Source organism: Talpa europaea (genome assembly GCF_964194135.1).
Source record: "Talpa europaea genome assembly, chromosome: 1".
NCBI lineage: Eukaryota > Metazoa > Chordata > Mammalia > Eulipotyphla > Talpidae > Talpa > Talpa europaea.
In genome coordinates this window covers 42,696,746-42,711,833 of record NC_140073.1, presented here as the reverse complement: position 1 = coordinate 42,711,833, position 15,088 = coordinate 42,696,746, and the positions used below count along the sequence as shown (strand labels likewise).

The following is a 15,088-nucleotide window of genomic DNA, read 5'->3' as shown; positions in this document are numbered from 1 at the left end:
CAGGCACATGAAGAAATGCTAAACATCATTGCAGAAATTAAAATCAAAACCACAATAAAAGACCCTATTTTGCATGTACTGGATTCCTTGTCGATTGCTGGTATATATTATACATTTAAAATATTATAGGAGTACTGCTTGGCTAGTACCAGAAATGTTTAAACTAGTTGCCATGTGACCAGCAATTCAACTTCTGCATATATATTCCTCAAATAATTGAAAAAAGATATTACAAAAAAAGACTTGTACACAAATGTTCATAATAGTATTATCAGCCAAAAAAAGGGAACGAACCCAGATGATGTTTATTGTTCTCGATGTTTATTGTAGCATATCCTTTAAAACAAAAGAACATATATTTCTAAGACTAGGAAAAATACTAAAATGAGTTGCTGAATGAATAACTAATTGAGACATATCCATACAAGCAATTATCATTCATACACGGAAGGGATGAAGTACTGATATGTGCGTTATATGGCTGCACTTAAGAACGGTTCTGCTGAATGAAAAATATCAGACCCAAAAGGTACATGTTGTATGATTGCATTTGTATGGAATGCTCAGAATAAGTAAATCCACTGTTTCAGAAAAGAAATTAGTTATTTCTTGGGGGTGTAGGGACAGGTCGATATGGATTGATTGATTATAGGTAATAGATTTTCTTTTTGAGAACATGGATATTTTCTGGAATTACATAGTGCTAATGATTGAACATCATTGTGGGTATCCTAAAGGTCATTCAGGCATATTTTTAGATGGTTTAAATGGACAATGTTATGGCATGTGAATTTCACATCAGCAAAAAATATTAGTGTGCTAAACGAGTGCAAAAAGTTTTCTCGATTTTTATTGTGTCATAGCCTTTAAAACAAAAGAACACATATTTCTAAGACTAGGAAAAATGCTAAAATATTTATAAATGTATATGAAGTAATTTTATTTCATCATAATAGTACTGAATAGTCCTGTTTAAATGTGCTTGTTATATATCAATAGAAAATGGCAGAATTTGTTTCATATGTTATTATCCAAGAATTCTTTCTTTCAAAAACAGATACAGCAAATATTAAGAAATAGATCAGAAGTTACATTTTAATGTTAGAATTCAAGTGTTCCATTCTCATTATTTACTCTTCTAATTAATAAAATACACAGGCAGGACTCTATTATTTAAAAAAAAGTCTGATTGACTTCCCTTTTTCCTTCTATTGAATTTATCAGTTGTTCAGATGTCTATATAACTTTGAGGTTGGTTCTTACTCCTTCATTGATGCACGTTTCACCCACTCTCCACCAAAGCCCCCGTGCCAATGCCTTGTTCTGTTCCTTCCCCCAACTCCTCTTCCCTGCCCCCGCCCCCAGCCCCTGTTCACTCTGGTAGCCAGTAATTTTTTACTAAATCTAAGGTTTGTTTTTGCCAGTATGTTTTTTATTATTTATATTCACAGATAAGTGAAACCACCTGATATCTGTCTTTCATTTTTCTGACTTATTTCACTTAACATAATGACCTCAAGTTCCACCTATTTTGTCCAAAGGACACTATTTCATTGTTTTTAATAGTTAAGTAGTATTCCATTAAATATATATTGCACGATTTCTTTATAAAATCGTTGTCAATGGGCACTTAGCTTGGTTCTGTTGTTTTTAGTGCCACTGTGAACATAGGGGGGCATGAATCTTTTCAGATTAGATTTTTCTTATTCTTTGGATAACTACTAAGCAGAGATACCGTTGGGTCATATGGAAGTTTTGCATTTTTATTTTTGTAAGATGTCTGCACACCTTTTTCCATAGAACCAGTATTAACTTGCTTTCCCACCAACAGTGGAGGAGATTTCTTTTTCTCCACATAGTCCCCAATATTTGTTTCCATTCTTTTTGATATGGGCCATTCTCACAGGGATAAAGTTATATTTCATGGTGGATTTTCCAAATTTATTTTTTTAAAGATTTATTTATTAATGTATACTAGAACTGGGGTACAGGCCAGGTATGTGTTGGGGGATGAGAGGATTTGCCAGAGACAGTGGGGAATAGAACAGGTGAATTGACTGAAATACACTGCTGAGGGGAGCAGTGGGCAAGACAGGAGAGGTCTGCTGCGCCATGTGGGTAGTCCCTGGCTGGCGGGATATTGAACTTGTGCTACAGAGGCTGCAGATTGCTTCATAGTGCTGTGCTTAACCATTTGTACCACCAGGAAGGCCCCAGGTTTTCCAAATTTATTGAGATAAATTGACATGCAACATCACGAAAGCTTAAAGTTCATGATATGATGATTTGATGCATGCATATTTTGCAGAATGTCTATCACTAAGTTATCACATGTTTTACCTCACATAATCAATTACCATTTTGTTGTTGTTTAATCTGATAGCAACTTTAAAGTACACAATACAGTATTAACTGTAGTCACCATATTATATCCCCCGAACTTACTCATTTTATAACTGTAAGTTTGTATCCTATGTCCATTATCTCCCCATTTTCTCTACTCTTCAGCCCCTGGCAACCGCAATTCTATTTTTTTTTTAATATTAGTATGAAATCTTAGAGTCATACAGGATATGTCTCTCTCCACTTAGCATTATGCCTTCAAGATCCATCTGTGTTGTTCCATGACAGAAATTTTTCCCCTTTTGTATAGGTGAATAATAATTATGATGTATATGTATTTGTTTATATACACACACATATATAGCTATGAATAAATATAGGTGTAGATTAATAGATATCATGTGTGTAAATGAAAAAACAAATAGTAACACATAAAAAAGAAAGAATAGAAAGATAAAATAGCCATAAAATAAAGCATATGGAAACAGCCTAAATGCCCATTGAGGATGTTTGAAAAGAGAAGCTGTTGTATACATGCACATTGGAATACTACTCAGATGTTAAAAAAAGATAAAATCTTACCTTTTGCAAAACATGGAACTTGAGGTGATTTGCAAAGAAAAATAGTCAAAAATTTAAAAAAATTATGAAATGATTTTTTCTCTTATGTGGAATAACCAAAGTAAACGAACTGAAAAACACAATAAAAATAACTCTCTGACTTTATGAAAAAATACAGTGGTTATGATGAAGGGAGGGATAGGTGGTAGATAAAAAGGGCAGAGGACATCAACTTGTGTGTGAATGGCACTAGGACTGTGATGGGGGTGAGGTAAGGCTTATCCACACGTACAGGTCATGATGTACCCCTCCAAATTTACATAGCTTTGTAAATAATGGTAAATCAGTAGAATTTTATTTTTAAATGGATACATTTTACAAATCCATATACTCTTGAAAGAATGTGTATTCTGATATTTTGGGCCTGGGACAAGCAGAAACCATTATCACCTCTGAGTCTCTTTTCCAACTTAATAATGATGACCTTCAGAGAAAACAGGCTTTTAAAAGTCATGCAAATTCCTCCTCACTGTTTTCACCTTCCAATACCCCTGCACAGACTTCAACAAAACCAAGGGATAATAACAATTGTGGTCACTATGTTCTCTGCTTTCTCCCCTTCACCTTGTGAGAATTTCAATCTATCAACTCTTCAGTTCCCTTTGATTTGATCAACATCTGCAATGAAGTTACAATAAGAAAGAATATTGTATTTTTACTGAAGTAGAGGGGAGAGGACTAGAGAAACAGTACATTAACAGAACAATGTTTCCAATGAACATACAAGCCAGCCTTCTTGCTTGACATATATTTTAATGAGTTTCTGGCACAGAAGTTTCTAAAATTGTTTATTCATGGCAGGAGGCCCATATATGTCATATAGGTAAAGCTGTGACAAAAGTTACGAAGCTAGAATTGAAACACTAGGAATTCAGCTATAATTCCAGGTTTATAATTCAGTGGATACTGGATACTATTCACATGTCCCATCAAAGAAAAGTTGTTAAAATTTAAGGGTAATTATTGAGGGGTTTTTCCCCTCTGGCTCAAATATATTCCAATATAGATCTAGTTTCAATGAAGTTGAATTGGCTTCCTTTCCCATCAGAGACCACTGCGATATCTATCAGTGAAATCCCAAATGAATGTCTTTTTGCTTAGAAAATCCCCAGAGAAACCATTGAGCGTTGTTATCTATGCTTCCTGACCAATGTGGTATAACTTTTCTGAGCAATATCAGTCATGAATGGAGGTCTGAAAACACATGGCATCAAGGTGAGTATGAGTGATGTAGAAGAAAAAGGTACCAGAGGCACAGAAAATTTGCAAATATTCAACAAATAAGAGAGGTTTGCATAGAGTAATTGAATAAGGACTGAATTATCTTGCTCTTTAGACTATGAAACAGAGATTTGCAAAGTCTTTGAAGAGGGAGGAGATATGGGGAAAACTTAGGCATTGAAGGAAAAAAATTTTGTGATTCTGATACAAGACCAAAGAAATGTTAATGCTAAAAGAAACACAATTCTGTGCAGTAACAGGAAACTTTGCTGTTCCTAGAGGGAGGAATCTTCCTTAGGAAGTGCTAAGACTGACCTCTTCCAGTAAAAATGCATTAGTGCAAATATAGGAAGAAATTCCAGTGACACTATAGCCCAACTTCCTGACACAGCATTCATGACACATGCTGTTCTTCTTTTGCTTGAATACATCTCATGATAGTAATCATGTTATCATACTAGAGGTTTCTATTATTTCTATCTGCATAAATGAACCACATTCCTCATCCCCAAATCTTCCCTATAACTTTTCCTGTTCTTTCTATGTATGCTCTCAGGGTAAGCAAGATAACACAAACAACAAATACTTCCATGTATTCTATGTACTTATCCCAATTTTAAATATCTCCTTTCATTTCTTGTATATCTTTAAGATTCTTGACATCTTGAAACATGTTTTCCATCCCTCAGGCATACTTTTATTTTCAATTGCTTACTAATTTGTTATTTGCGGAAAGCAAGGAGACTAACAAAAAAGGAGGTTTAGAAATTCATTTGTAGCGCCAGTCACTATTTTAAATAAAAGATACTGCCATGAACAAAATAGACAGGAATACCTGTGTGTGTGGATTTTAGGGAGGGGCCACAGACAGTACTAAATACTGGAGAGTAAGGAAGAGCTGGAAAGGAAAATGTTATCTAAGATTGGTAGGGGTGCAGGGATTGCAATTTTAAATTAAGAATTTTTTTATAAAGTTATTTTGAGGTTAGCACTGAGTAGATACTTAACACCATTGAAAGAATGGAGAGAAAGTAGAAGCAATCAAAATTAGAACTTTGGAAACAGTTATGTCGGAGAGATTAACATGCAACAGAAGAATATGTGAAATAATGTTTGAAAATACAATGTAAGATACAATACAATGCTGTGGGAAAATGAACAACTGAAGTTGATAATCTGAACCAAAAAATAGAGAGGAACTTTTAAAAACATAAGATAAAGAACAGTTTTCATAAGAAACATCATGCAATCTTACGATTTTAATCAAAAATCTTTCATGCTAGATCCATGTCCCAGAATAATGAAGAAAGATGAAAATCTTAGACTTGGAAAAATTAGACTTTCCATATTTATACTTGTGAATAGATGTTGCTCAACCATATAATTTTATATGTGTGTGATAAGTAGGTGATCATGTCATTGAATTAACTCAGGAGACAAATCTGATAGGAATTTTTGAAGGGAAAATCGGTGAAAAGTTAGGAGAATCAGTGTTATTTAAAGAGGGCCCATACTTTGGAAGTTGCCCTAGGAACAAAGGCAAGCATTACTGACTGGCCTGGGGGTATGAGCAGGTACATATAGAACCAGGTATAAAACCAAGCCAGATTGGGGCCTTGTTACTCTGTTTGCATTACTTCGCTTAATAATTGCTCAGTACCATTCAGTAGGAATAAAAAATGCTCTGGGTACAAAAAGATTCTTTACTCCAAAATCTGTTATTTATATTGTGCAAAATACTGGCTCACCTATTGTCTCTGGCTGAAAATAATCTTAAAACTTTCTCCTAATACCTTTATTGGTACAAAAAGTAACATGCTTTGCAATTCACCATCATGCATGGAGCCAACAGCTGCAGTCTGACTCCCAGATACTTCATCCTTAATGGGATCCCTGGGCTAGAGGCCACACACGTCTAGATCTCCCTGCCATTCTGCTTCATGTACATCATCGCTGTTGTGGCCAATTGTGGGCTCATCTACCTCATCATCCATGAGGAGGCCCTGCACCGGCCCATGTACTACTTCCTGGCCTTGCTGTCCCTTACAGATGTTAGCGGGTGCACTTCATTTGTCCCCAATATGTTATGTATCTTTTGGTTCAGTCTTAAAGAGATTGATTTTAATGCCTGCCTTATACAGATGTTTTTCATCCACATGTTGACGGGCATGGAATCTGGGGTGCTCATGCTTATGGCTCTGGATCGCTATGTGGCCATTTGCTATCCTCTCCGCTATTCTACCATCCTCACCAATACTGTAATCACCAGGGCTGGGCTTGCCACCTTCACTCGCAGTGTGTTACTCATTATCCCATTCACTTTCCTGATCAAGCGTCTTCCCTATTGCAGGCGCAACCTCATCCACCACACCTACTGTGACCATATGGCTGTGGCCAAATTATCCTGTGGCAACATCAAGATTAATGCTATCTACAGCCTGATAGCAGCCATTTTTATTGGGGGATTTGATATGATCTTTATCTCCATGTCTTACATCATGATTATCCGTGCTGTAGTGCATCTGTCATCTGCAGATGCACGTCACAAAGCCTTCAGCACCTGTACATCCCATTTATGTGCTATTGTCATCACCTATGTCCCAGCCTTCTTCAACTTCTTCACCCACCGCTTTGGGGGGCACACCATACCTCACCATATCCACATTTTTATAGCCAACCTGTACCTGTTGCTGCCTCCTACCTTGAATCCAATAGTCTATGGGGTGAAGACCAAGCAGATCCGTGAAGGAGTCATCAAATTGTTTTATAGAGAGAAAGATATTTTGAGTGTGAGATAAATTTATAATACAGAATTCTTCAATGTGTATAACTATGAAGAAAAAATTTATAGAGAATAAATGCAAAATTCAATAACCACAAGTAGGAGAAAATACCTTTTAATATTCTACTATAAAATTTGTGAACCTATCATAAAATGAGACTTCTAACTTGAAAGAAAATTAAAATAGAAAATAATGCTTTAACTTTGTTATACCTTGTTGGATGGATGCACAGAGTGGAATAGTTGATATCTAACTTCAAGTAAATTTTTGATGACTAATGCAATTTGATGTAGAAATAATGCGGGAATAGAGAGAATATCACATAGAGAGAGAGACCTCAGAAGACTGGGTAAGGCCCAGAAAATAGTCCATAGACTGTCACTGCTGAATTTTGAGGTTGTTATCCTTTTTATTCCATATTTATGTGAAACTTGTATATCTTTAGAACATCCTTGTCTATTAATTTATCTATGGAATTTCACTGCCTATGTGATTATTTGGATGTTTATGAATGTATTTCTGTACATGAAACTGGGGCAAATATGATTGCTGGAGTTCATTGTAATCTGGGAAGTACTACTTGGAATTCACATCCAGCAGAATTTTGAAAGACAGAGTGGATACTATCTGATAGCTTTTTGAGGAAAGGCTTTATAAGCAATGGAAAGGCACCATGAAGAAAATAGTCACACTTTGCCAATCAAGGATGTCTGAGTTTGATTACAAGGAAAAAAACTCTTGAGTAATCAAAGATAGCACGACTGAATGAAAAGGAAGACAGAATATGAGCATAAGCCAAGGGGAAACTGGAGTAGTAGAATAAGAACAGGAGATTGATACAATTGATAAGTAGATAGAGATATTTTAAAACTGATTAAGAGTATATTCTTATTATATGCTACGATGAAGACTATATTTGAATATTGATCTATATATAGTCAAATGATTGTGAAATATACTAATCACAGCATGTATTTTTACAAAATAGTTTTCACATATTTGGAAGCGAAATGAGTATAAAAGTAGTAATAGTATGACAATGTGTGTAATATAAATTATAAACTTATAATCAGTAAAGTTGCTATCTCTTTGAATTATGTTTTTGGATTTGGTAAATTTTGTTCATCAGGTAATGCCATTTAAAACATACCAAAACGCTAGCAAACAGATCAAGAAATTACTTTTCCTAAATTGTCTTTTTGTCAGGTATTGAAATTCACCTCCTATTCACCTCTCATTGACCTTATACTTCAAAACTATAGGGTAGCTCTAGTTGCCCTCATTTTATGAAAGAGCAAGACTGGATAAGTCGCAGGGCATTAATATTAAAATTCAAATGCAAAAAAACACCCTGGGAAGAAGTTGTGTATGAGGGTAGGGAGGCAACACCACTAACAGCAATTAAAACCAGAACAAAACTCTCCTGCCCACCTGTGACTGTGCAGATGCCTCTCATTTTCTTTCTCGCTTTCCTAATAACCCTGTCCTTTTAAAATGTAAAACAAATAAAGCAATCCAGAACAAAAACTTAAAAATCCAGAGAAGCAAATTGCATTAAATAACATTTATTTGAGTCACCTGAGTAATATCTCCAATGAACTTTATGACATCTTCCCCTTACAAACTCAAAATTGGGTTTCATGGGAAAAAAAAAAAGCTCTGGAAACCAACTCACAATTGAACTTAGAGCCAACAGACCGAAATCACCAAAAAATTTAAAATAATTATAAGGAAGGTGGTAATGAAAGAAAATCTACTCAGGATTTATGCAGGGAGAGAGAGAAGGGAGGGAATTAAAGGAAAACAACAAGAAGGAAATAAAATGAGCCAGAAAAAATGGGGAAAAGACTTCATTTCAAATTCTATCTCTTCCCTTAGAGACTAAGCTGTACAGTAGAGCTCAGTGGGCTTGTTAAAATGGACACCGCTGCCCTACATCAGCCTCAAACAGTTTGCTTAGCTCCAGAGCTAAGACTTTAGGTACCAAGAACGGACACCCAGATATCAATGTAATCTTATTACAGTTCCTTTCAAACAACGGGTATCAGGATATGACAAGGTGATGGCATGGATAGTGAAAATTATCTTACTCCAGCTGAACCTCCAGAATTATCTACCTAACCATTTCCACTGATCATATGGGTAAAGGTACAGAGATACAGAAGATGGAAACATAAAATGAAATAGAATGATCGGGAGAACACAAAGCACACCCTGTAACAGGTGTGTTTTATGTTTTATGAACTGGTGAAATAAAGCTAAGACTATGCATGAAATTTTTTTCACTCTTTCCCTGAACTCTGTCACTCAGTAGCCATTTCCTTGAAATGAAAATTACCATAGATAAAGCTTCTCCTTAAAAAAAAAAAAAAATCTAATCTATTGCTTCCATTGAGTCAGGTCACATGGGGAGGGACTTGAGCGTGGGCCCAAGAACATGGCCCTCTGCAGGTGCCAGGGGGGCTCACTGCCCACTGTGAGAAGCACAGTATCTGAGAGCTGGAAGCTGCAGAGGAGGGGTCTAGGGAAGAACAGACACAGCCTCTCCAGGCTGTAGCTCTATGGGGCCTATAGTAATCGACTGGTATGAGGTTTTCACCTGGTCATCCCTGGCTCCACCAGGGTAGCGGCACTAAAGAAGAAGCTGTAGGATCAGGGGGCTTTGCCCCATGTTTTCTAAATGGTTTTCTTCCATGAATAGGGACACCCGATGGACTGCCAGTCCAGCATAATTGGACCAAGCCATGGCAGGATGACCCTGACACCTTCATTACTACTATCTCTGGCCAGTTGTGCAGTTAGCCAACTTCTGCCTTGTTGCCCCTTCTTTACAGGTTGGCTGCTTTCAAGAGTGTTGCACTATCTGGAAACTCTAACTATCCTGGATATGACAAGGTGATGGCATGGATAGTGAAAATTATCTTACTCCAGCTGAACCTCCAGAATTATCTACCTAACCATTTCCACTGATCATATGGGTAAAGGTACAGAGATACCGAAGATGGAAACATAAAATGAAATAGAATGATAGGGAGAACACAAAGCACATGACCCCTGTAACAGGTGTGTTTTAACAGAGACCCCCAAAGAGATCCGTTCCCCCTCCACTAGTGAGAACACAATGAAATGGTGCAGAACATGAACTGGAAGTGGAGCGGAATCTACCAGTGTGTTGGTCTTAGACTTCCTAGATTTCAGAACTGTGAGAAATAATTTTGCTGATGTTTCCTAAAGACAAACAAACAAAAAACCCTTAAAATAGTTTAATAGAAAAACTGAAAAAATTAACAGAATTTTACATGGATGGCTTAACTATTGTTTGGGATAATTAGAGAAAAGAATTTGAACTGAATATTTTTATATTTGAGATAAGGAGTCAAAGCCATTTCAATCGATTGAAAAGAGGTTTGATGTTAGATTCCACCAGCAAAGAAAACATAAGCAAAAATAAACAGGGCCTCCCTGGTGGCACAGGCGGTTGAGTGCAAAGCTGTGAAGCTGTCCACAGCTTCTGCAGTGCCGGTTTGATACCTGGCTGGCCAGGGAGCAACCCACATGGTGCAGCAGACCTCTCCTGACTCTCCCGCTTCTGCCCTCAGCAGTGTATTTCAGTCAGTCTGCCTGTTCTGTTGCCCACTTTCTCTGGTGAATCCTCTCACCCCCCCCCCACCACCTCTGGCCTATACCCCAGTTCTTGTTTGCATAAATAAATAAATCTTTAAAAGAAAACCTGCACATACCTTTTGATTCCACAAACTTTAATTCTATTTCTTATCATCTGAAGAGAGGAAAATTAGTAATGCAAATAGAGTAGTCAAGATAGCCATAGAATAATTATTTTTAAAGAAAGCAATTAGAAACAAATAGTCGAGATTAATGAAATGCTTAATGAAATTTTATATAATCAGTGGGTGGGAAGAAGGTTTAACTGCTGAAAGTTTCAGCTTCAAGGCAAAAAGAATGACATGAGAAAATCTTCAAAAATAATATTAGGTATGAAAAGCAAATGTATGAACATTTTATACGGTATGAAATTCATCCATAAACAAAATGTTAAGCATAATGATTATAAACTGATTAAAATACCAAAAACATTTTTAGAATAGCTATCTGCTGTGCTAGAATTACAGATAATTTTTCAACTTTTAGTATATGTTCCCATAATTTTTCATATTTTCTATATTAAGGATATATTTATTTTATAACAAAAATGTTTTTTAAATGATGCTATTTTCCACATCACTGGAGAAAAGGTATTAGATCTTAATGTGTTTGTTGTTTCTTCTTCTACCAAAATTAAATACAGACATATTACCACCAGCTACAAAGTTCATTGTCTTCAAAGAGAGGGCCTCTGAGACATCTAATTTGGGGAATCAGTCCACCTGGGATGTCTTGCCAGTAGTTCTCCAGGGAAACTAAAAATCCTATGTAAGAGGTGCCATCCCAGATTTTAAAGAACTCATAAGGATTCTCAACTATGCATAGGGATTTGGTTGTGGCTAACTTTGAGGTGAGTTTGGGAAATTTTCAAAAATACCTATTTGAGGAAAAGTGAAAACATTATTGACTAAGACAGGAATAGATTGGTATGGGGAGATATATGGGGACTGTTAACAAAAGGCAATTTAACAAGAAGCACTTAAGAGGTAAAGACTCTTTTCTTCCTACATGATTTTCACAGGCTTTGGTCTCATTTTCCACATATTCCATTCATTTAATCACACTGTACACATTTAAGATGGTGGACACTGAATATTTTAATCTTGAAATTTCTCTAATGTAGAGGTATGAAATAATGGTTTCTGCATGCAGTGACTTTTCTGAACTTCCTTATAAAGGAGATCATTTACATGAGATACAGCCAGCTTAGCAACCAGAGCCCAGGTGTCTCTGAAATGTGTAGTGCATTGCATTTTGTTTATTCCATAGTTAATTTACGTACCTGGGCCAGTAGGAGTGGTTGCCACAGTGATTTTTAGAATGTTTACATGACAAGATCTCATGCCATATGTCTTCCTAGCCATGTAATACACGCCATCACACTGCAAGTGTTTATTTATTTCTGCTGGATAGTGGGAGTGTTGGACATTGATTTGGGTACATAAGGAGACTCAGCGACTCCAAAGCTTAAAAGAAGTACTTTAACCACCTAGAACGTTTAATTTTCTTTAAATATCCCTGAAACGTCATCATATTATTTCTACTGCTTGCATGAGAAATAACAACCCAGAAATATGGTATATTTTGTAACAATTACCTGTTCATAGGTAACAAAGGAAATATTTAAATTAAAGCAGTATAGACAATCAATAATACTTAGAACTTCCAGGGCTTCCTGAGTCCATTGAGAATAGAGAGCAGGGAAAAAAGGAAGGGCAAAAAAGTCAAAAGGAAAGGGATGCTATATCTGAGTGAAACAAGCCATAATAAAAATATTACTTAATTTCTATAAAAATAACGGCATGGAAGCGTAAATACTTTTGTTTTCTCAAAAACAATTATATCACCTTAAGCAAGTTATACAGAGATTTCTTGGCAAATTTTATGTAGAATATTAGATTTCTTCATAATCTTCAAGGCAGGACTAATTTTTGATTGGCCTTTAAAGCTGGAAAATGAAACTACCAGTAAGGTCTAGTTAGATTCGTGTGATTCTGTAACATAGCCACATGATTTTAGTGACAAGACTCAGGGAAGAAAGTGAGAGAAGGGAAGAAAATAGAAAAAAAGTTTTTTGAAAGGAAGAAGACAACTGTAGCCCAGTTCACAGCCTTTTTTATTATTATCATTGGAATATGTGGAGTGCCAGAGGTGTTGTAGGGTGGTATGGAGCGTGAGGGAAGTTACAGTGGGACGTGGGGAGGGTAAGGCTGTACTCTAATTTATACACACCATATACTAAAAACTGGAGCTGGAAAACAAAATATCCTGGTTAACAAAGGAAAGATTGTGGTATTTATGGGTCAAAAAACTCCCTCTTATAGGGTCTTAAACCCTAACTCTCCTCTGTACAGGAAACAATTGCTAATGAAGAATGTGAAATGCTCCCTGCCTGGCAGCCATCATGTCTGGGGCCAACAGCTCCAGCCTGACACCCACATTCTTCATCTTGAATGGGATCCCTGGGCTGGAGGCCGCACATGTCTGGATCTCCCAGCCATTCTGCTTCATGTACATCATCGCTGTCGTGGGCAACTGTGGGCTCATCTACCTCATCATCCATGAGGAGGTCCTGCACCGGCCCATGTACTACTACCTGGCCCTGCTCTCCTTCACTGACGTCACCCTGTGCACCACCACTGTCCCCAACATGCTGTGCATATTCTGGTTCAACCTCAAGGAGATTGACTTTCATGCCTGCCTGGCCCAGATGTTTTTTGTCCACACTCTGACAGGCATGGAGTCTGGGGTGCTCATGCTCATGGCCCTGGACCGCTACGTGGCCATCTGCTACCCTCTGCGCTACTCCACCATCCTGACCAGCCCCATCATCGCCAAGGCTGGTCTTGCCACTTTCCTGAGGGGTGTGATGCTCATCATCCCCTTCACCTTCCTCACCAAGCGCCTGCCCTATTGCTGGGGCAACTTCATTCCTCACACCTACTGCGACCACATGTCTGTGGCCAAGGTGTCCTGTGGCAATTTCAAGGCCAATGCCATCTATGGTCTCTTGACAGCCCTCCTGATTGGGGGCTTTGACATCTTCTGCATTTCTGTGTCTTACACTATGATCTTGAGGGCTGTGGTGAGCCTGTCATTGGCAGATGCCCGTCACAAAGCACCTGCACATCCCACATCTGTGCTATTGTCATCACATATGTCCCAGCCTTATTCACCATTTTCACTCACCGTTTTGGAGAAAAGAACATTCCTCACCATATCCATATCATTATTGCCAACCTCTATCTGATGTTGCCTCCTACCCTGAACCCCATTGTTTATGGAGCAAAGACCAAGCAGATCCAGGAAGGTGTGGTCAAGCTATTTTCTAAGGAGAAAGATATCTTCACTCTGAAATAGATTCATGAATTAATGTCCATAAATAAAGAAAGACAAAGGACGTTTTAGCAGACCGTCTTGAGTATAAATTTAAAACCAACTGGTCTTACTGCAGGAATCAATATTTGTTTAAACCTGCTATAAAATTAGCTGAGTCATTTTTTGTAAAGCTCAATGATAGAAATGAATATGAAATACATCCCCTGAATGTGAAGGACTTGCTCTTAAAAGGAATTCTGCACCAATGTAATCTGTTTAGGTTGTTTAGAAATAATTGCATTGCTCAGAATCCTAGTGTGCTTTAAGGGTTGAACAAATCTCAGATGGGATGCACACCAGACAAAAGAAAAACAGAAGCCTTCTTGATTATGTCAATATATTGAAGGTTCACCTGTTCTTGGGGGTAATCTCAAGGAAAAAAGTCTCAGTCTGTTTTACAAGTCCTTTAACATTTGTTTTAATGACTTCATTTATTTCCATTATACAATTCACTGTCTAATTTTGCAGAGTTTGATTCAGTTATGAAAATTATCTCATGTCTATCTAAGCTATATTGGATTTCCACTACTAAGGATAATAATGTTCATATATTTGTATTGAGATTGTCTAAATAAAATGGGGAAATAAGGAAATAGAACTATGAAAACTTCTTAAGGATAATTCCTTAAGGGATAACTTCTTAAGGATACTTTTTGAAGCAGTCACAAAATAAGTTTTAGAAATCATTGTGAAAAGGTAATAGAAAACAGATGAATTCACCAGAATAATCTATAAATATTTGGGTTTAACTGACTTTGTAGAATTTTTTTCCAAGCTCAATCAACACAACCAAAAATCTTCTCCTATAATTAAAATTCAAATAGAAGTTGATCAAAACAAGTTTACATAACATCCAAATCATTCACAAACATTGGCCTTGTCTCCCATAACAAAGCTCTGATCCCATGCAGCAAAATATGGAGAATTAAAAAGCTTCACCTGGGTCACTGCTGGGCCCTGGCAAACCTGAAGGTACTGATTTCCATTCCCTAAATCTCCTTCAACACTAAGAAAATCTAGTTTGGGGCAACTTCATATCACTGCTAGTAGTTGTGAAATGCACAGTTTTAAGTATTAAA

At 36.9% G+C, this 15,088-nt stretch overlaps 2 protein-coding genes across 2 annotated transcripts; both read left to right on the top strand.

The window, feature by feature from the left end:
• Positions 1 to 6,020: 6,020 nt before the first annotated feature.
• Positions 6,021 to 6,983, top strand: LOC311182170 (olfactory receptor 52N2-like; the record flags this gene model as incomplete). The annotated part of the gene is given in 2 exon segments (XM_084250770.1): positions 6,021 to 6,101; positions 6,105 to 6,983. Coding segments are annotated over 2 exon segments (960 nt in total).
• A 6,052-nt stretch (positions 6,984 to 13,035) lies between these two features.
• LOC311182240 (olfactory receptor 52N2-like) lies at positions 13,036 to 13,991 on the top strand (the record flags this gene model as incomplete). The annotated part of the gene is given in 2 exon segments (XM_084250899.1): positions 13,036 to 13,747; positions 13,750 to 13,991. Coding segments are annotated over 2 exon segments (954 nt in total).
• Positions 13,992 to 15,088: the final 1,097 nt, after the last annotated feature.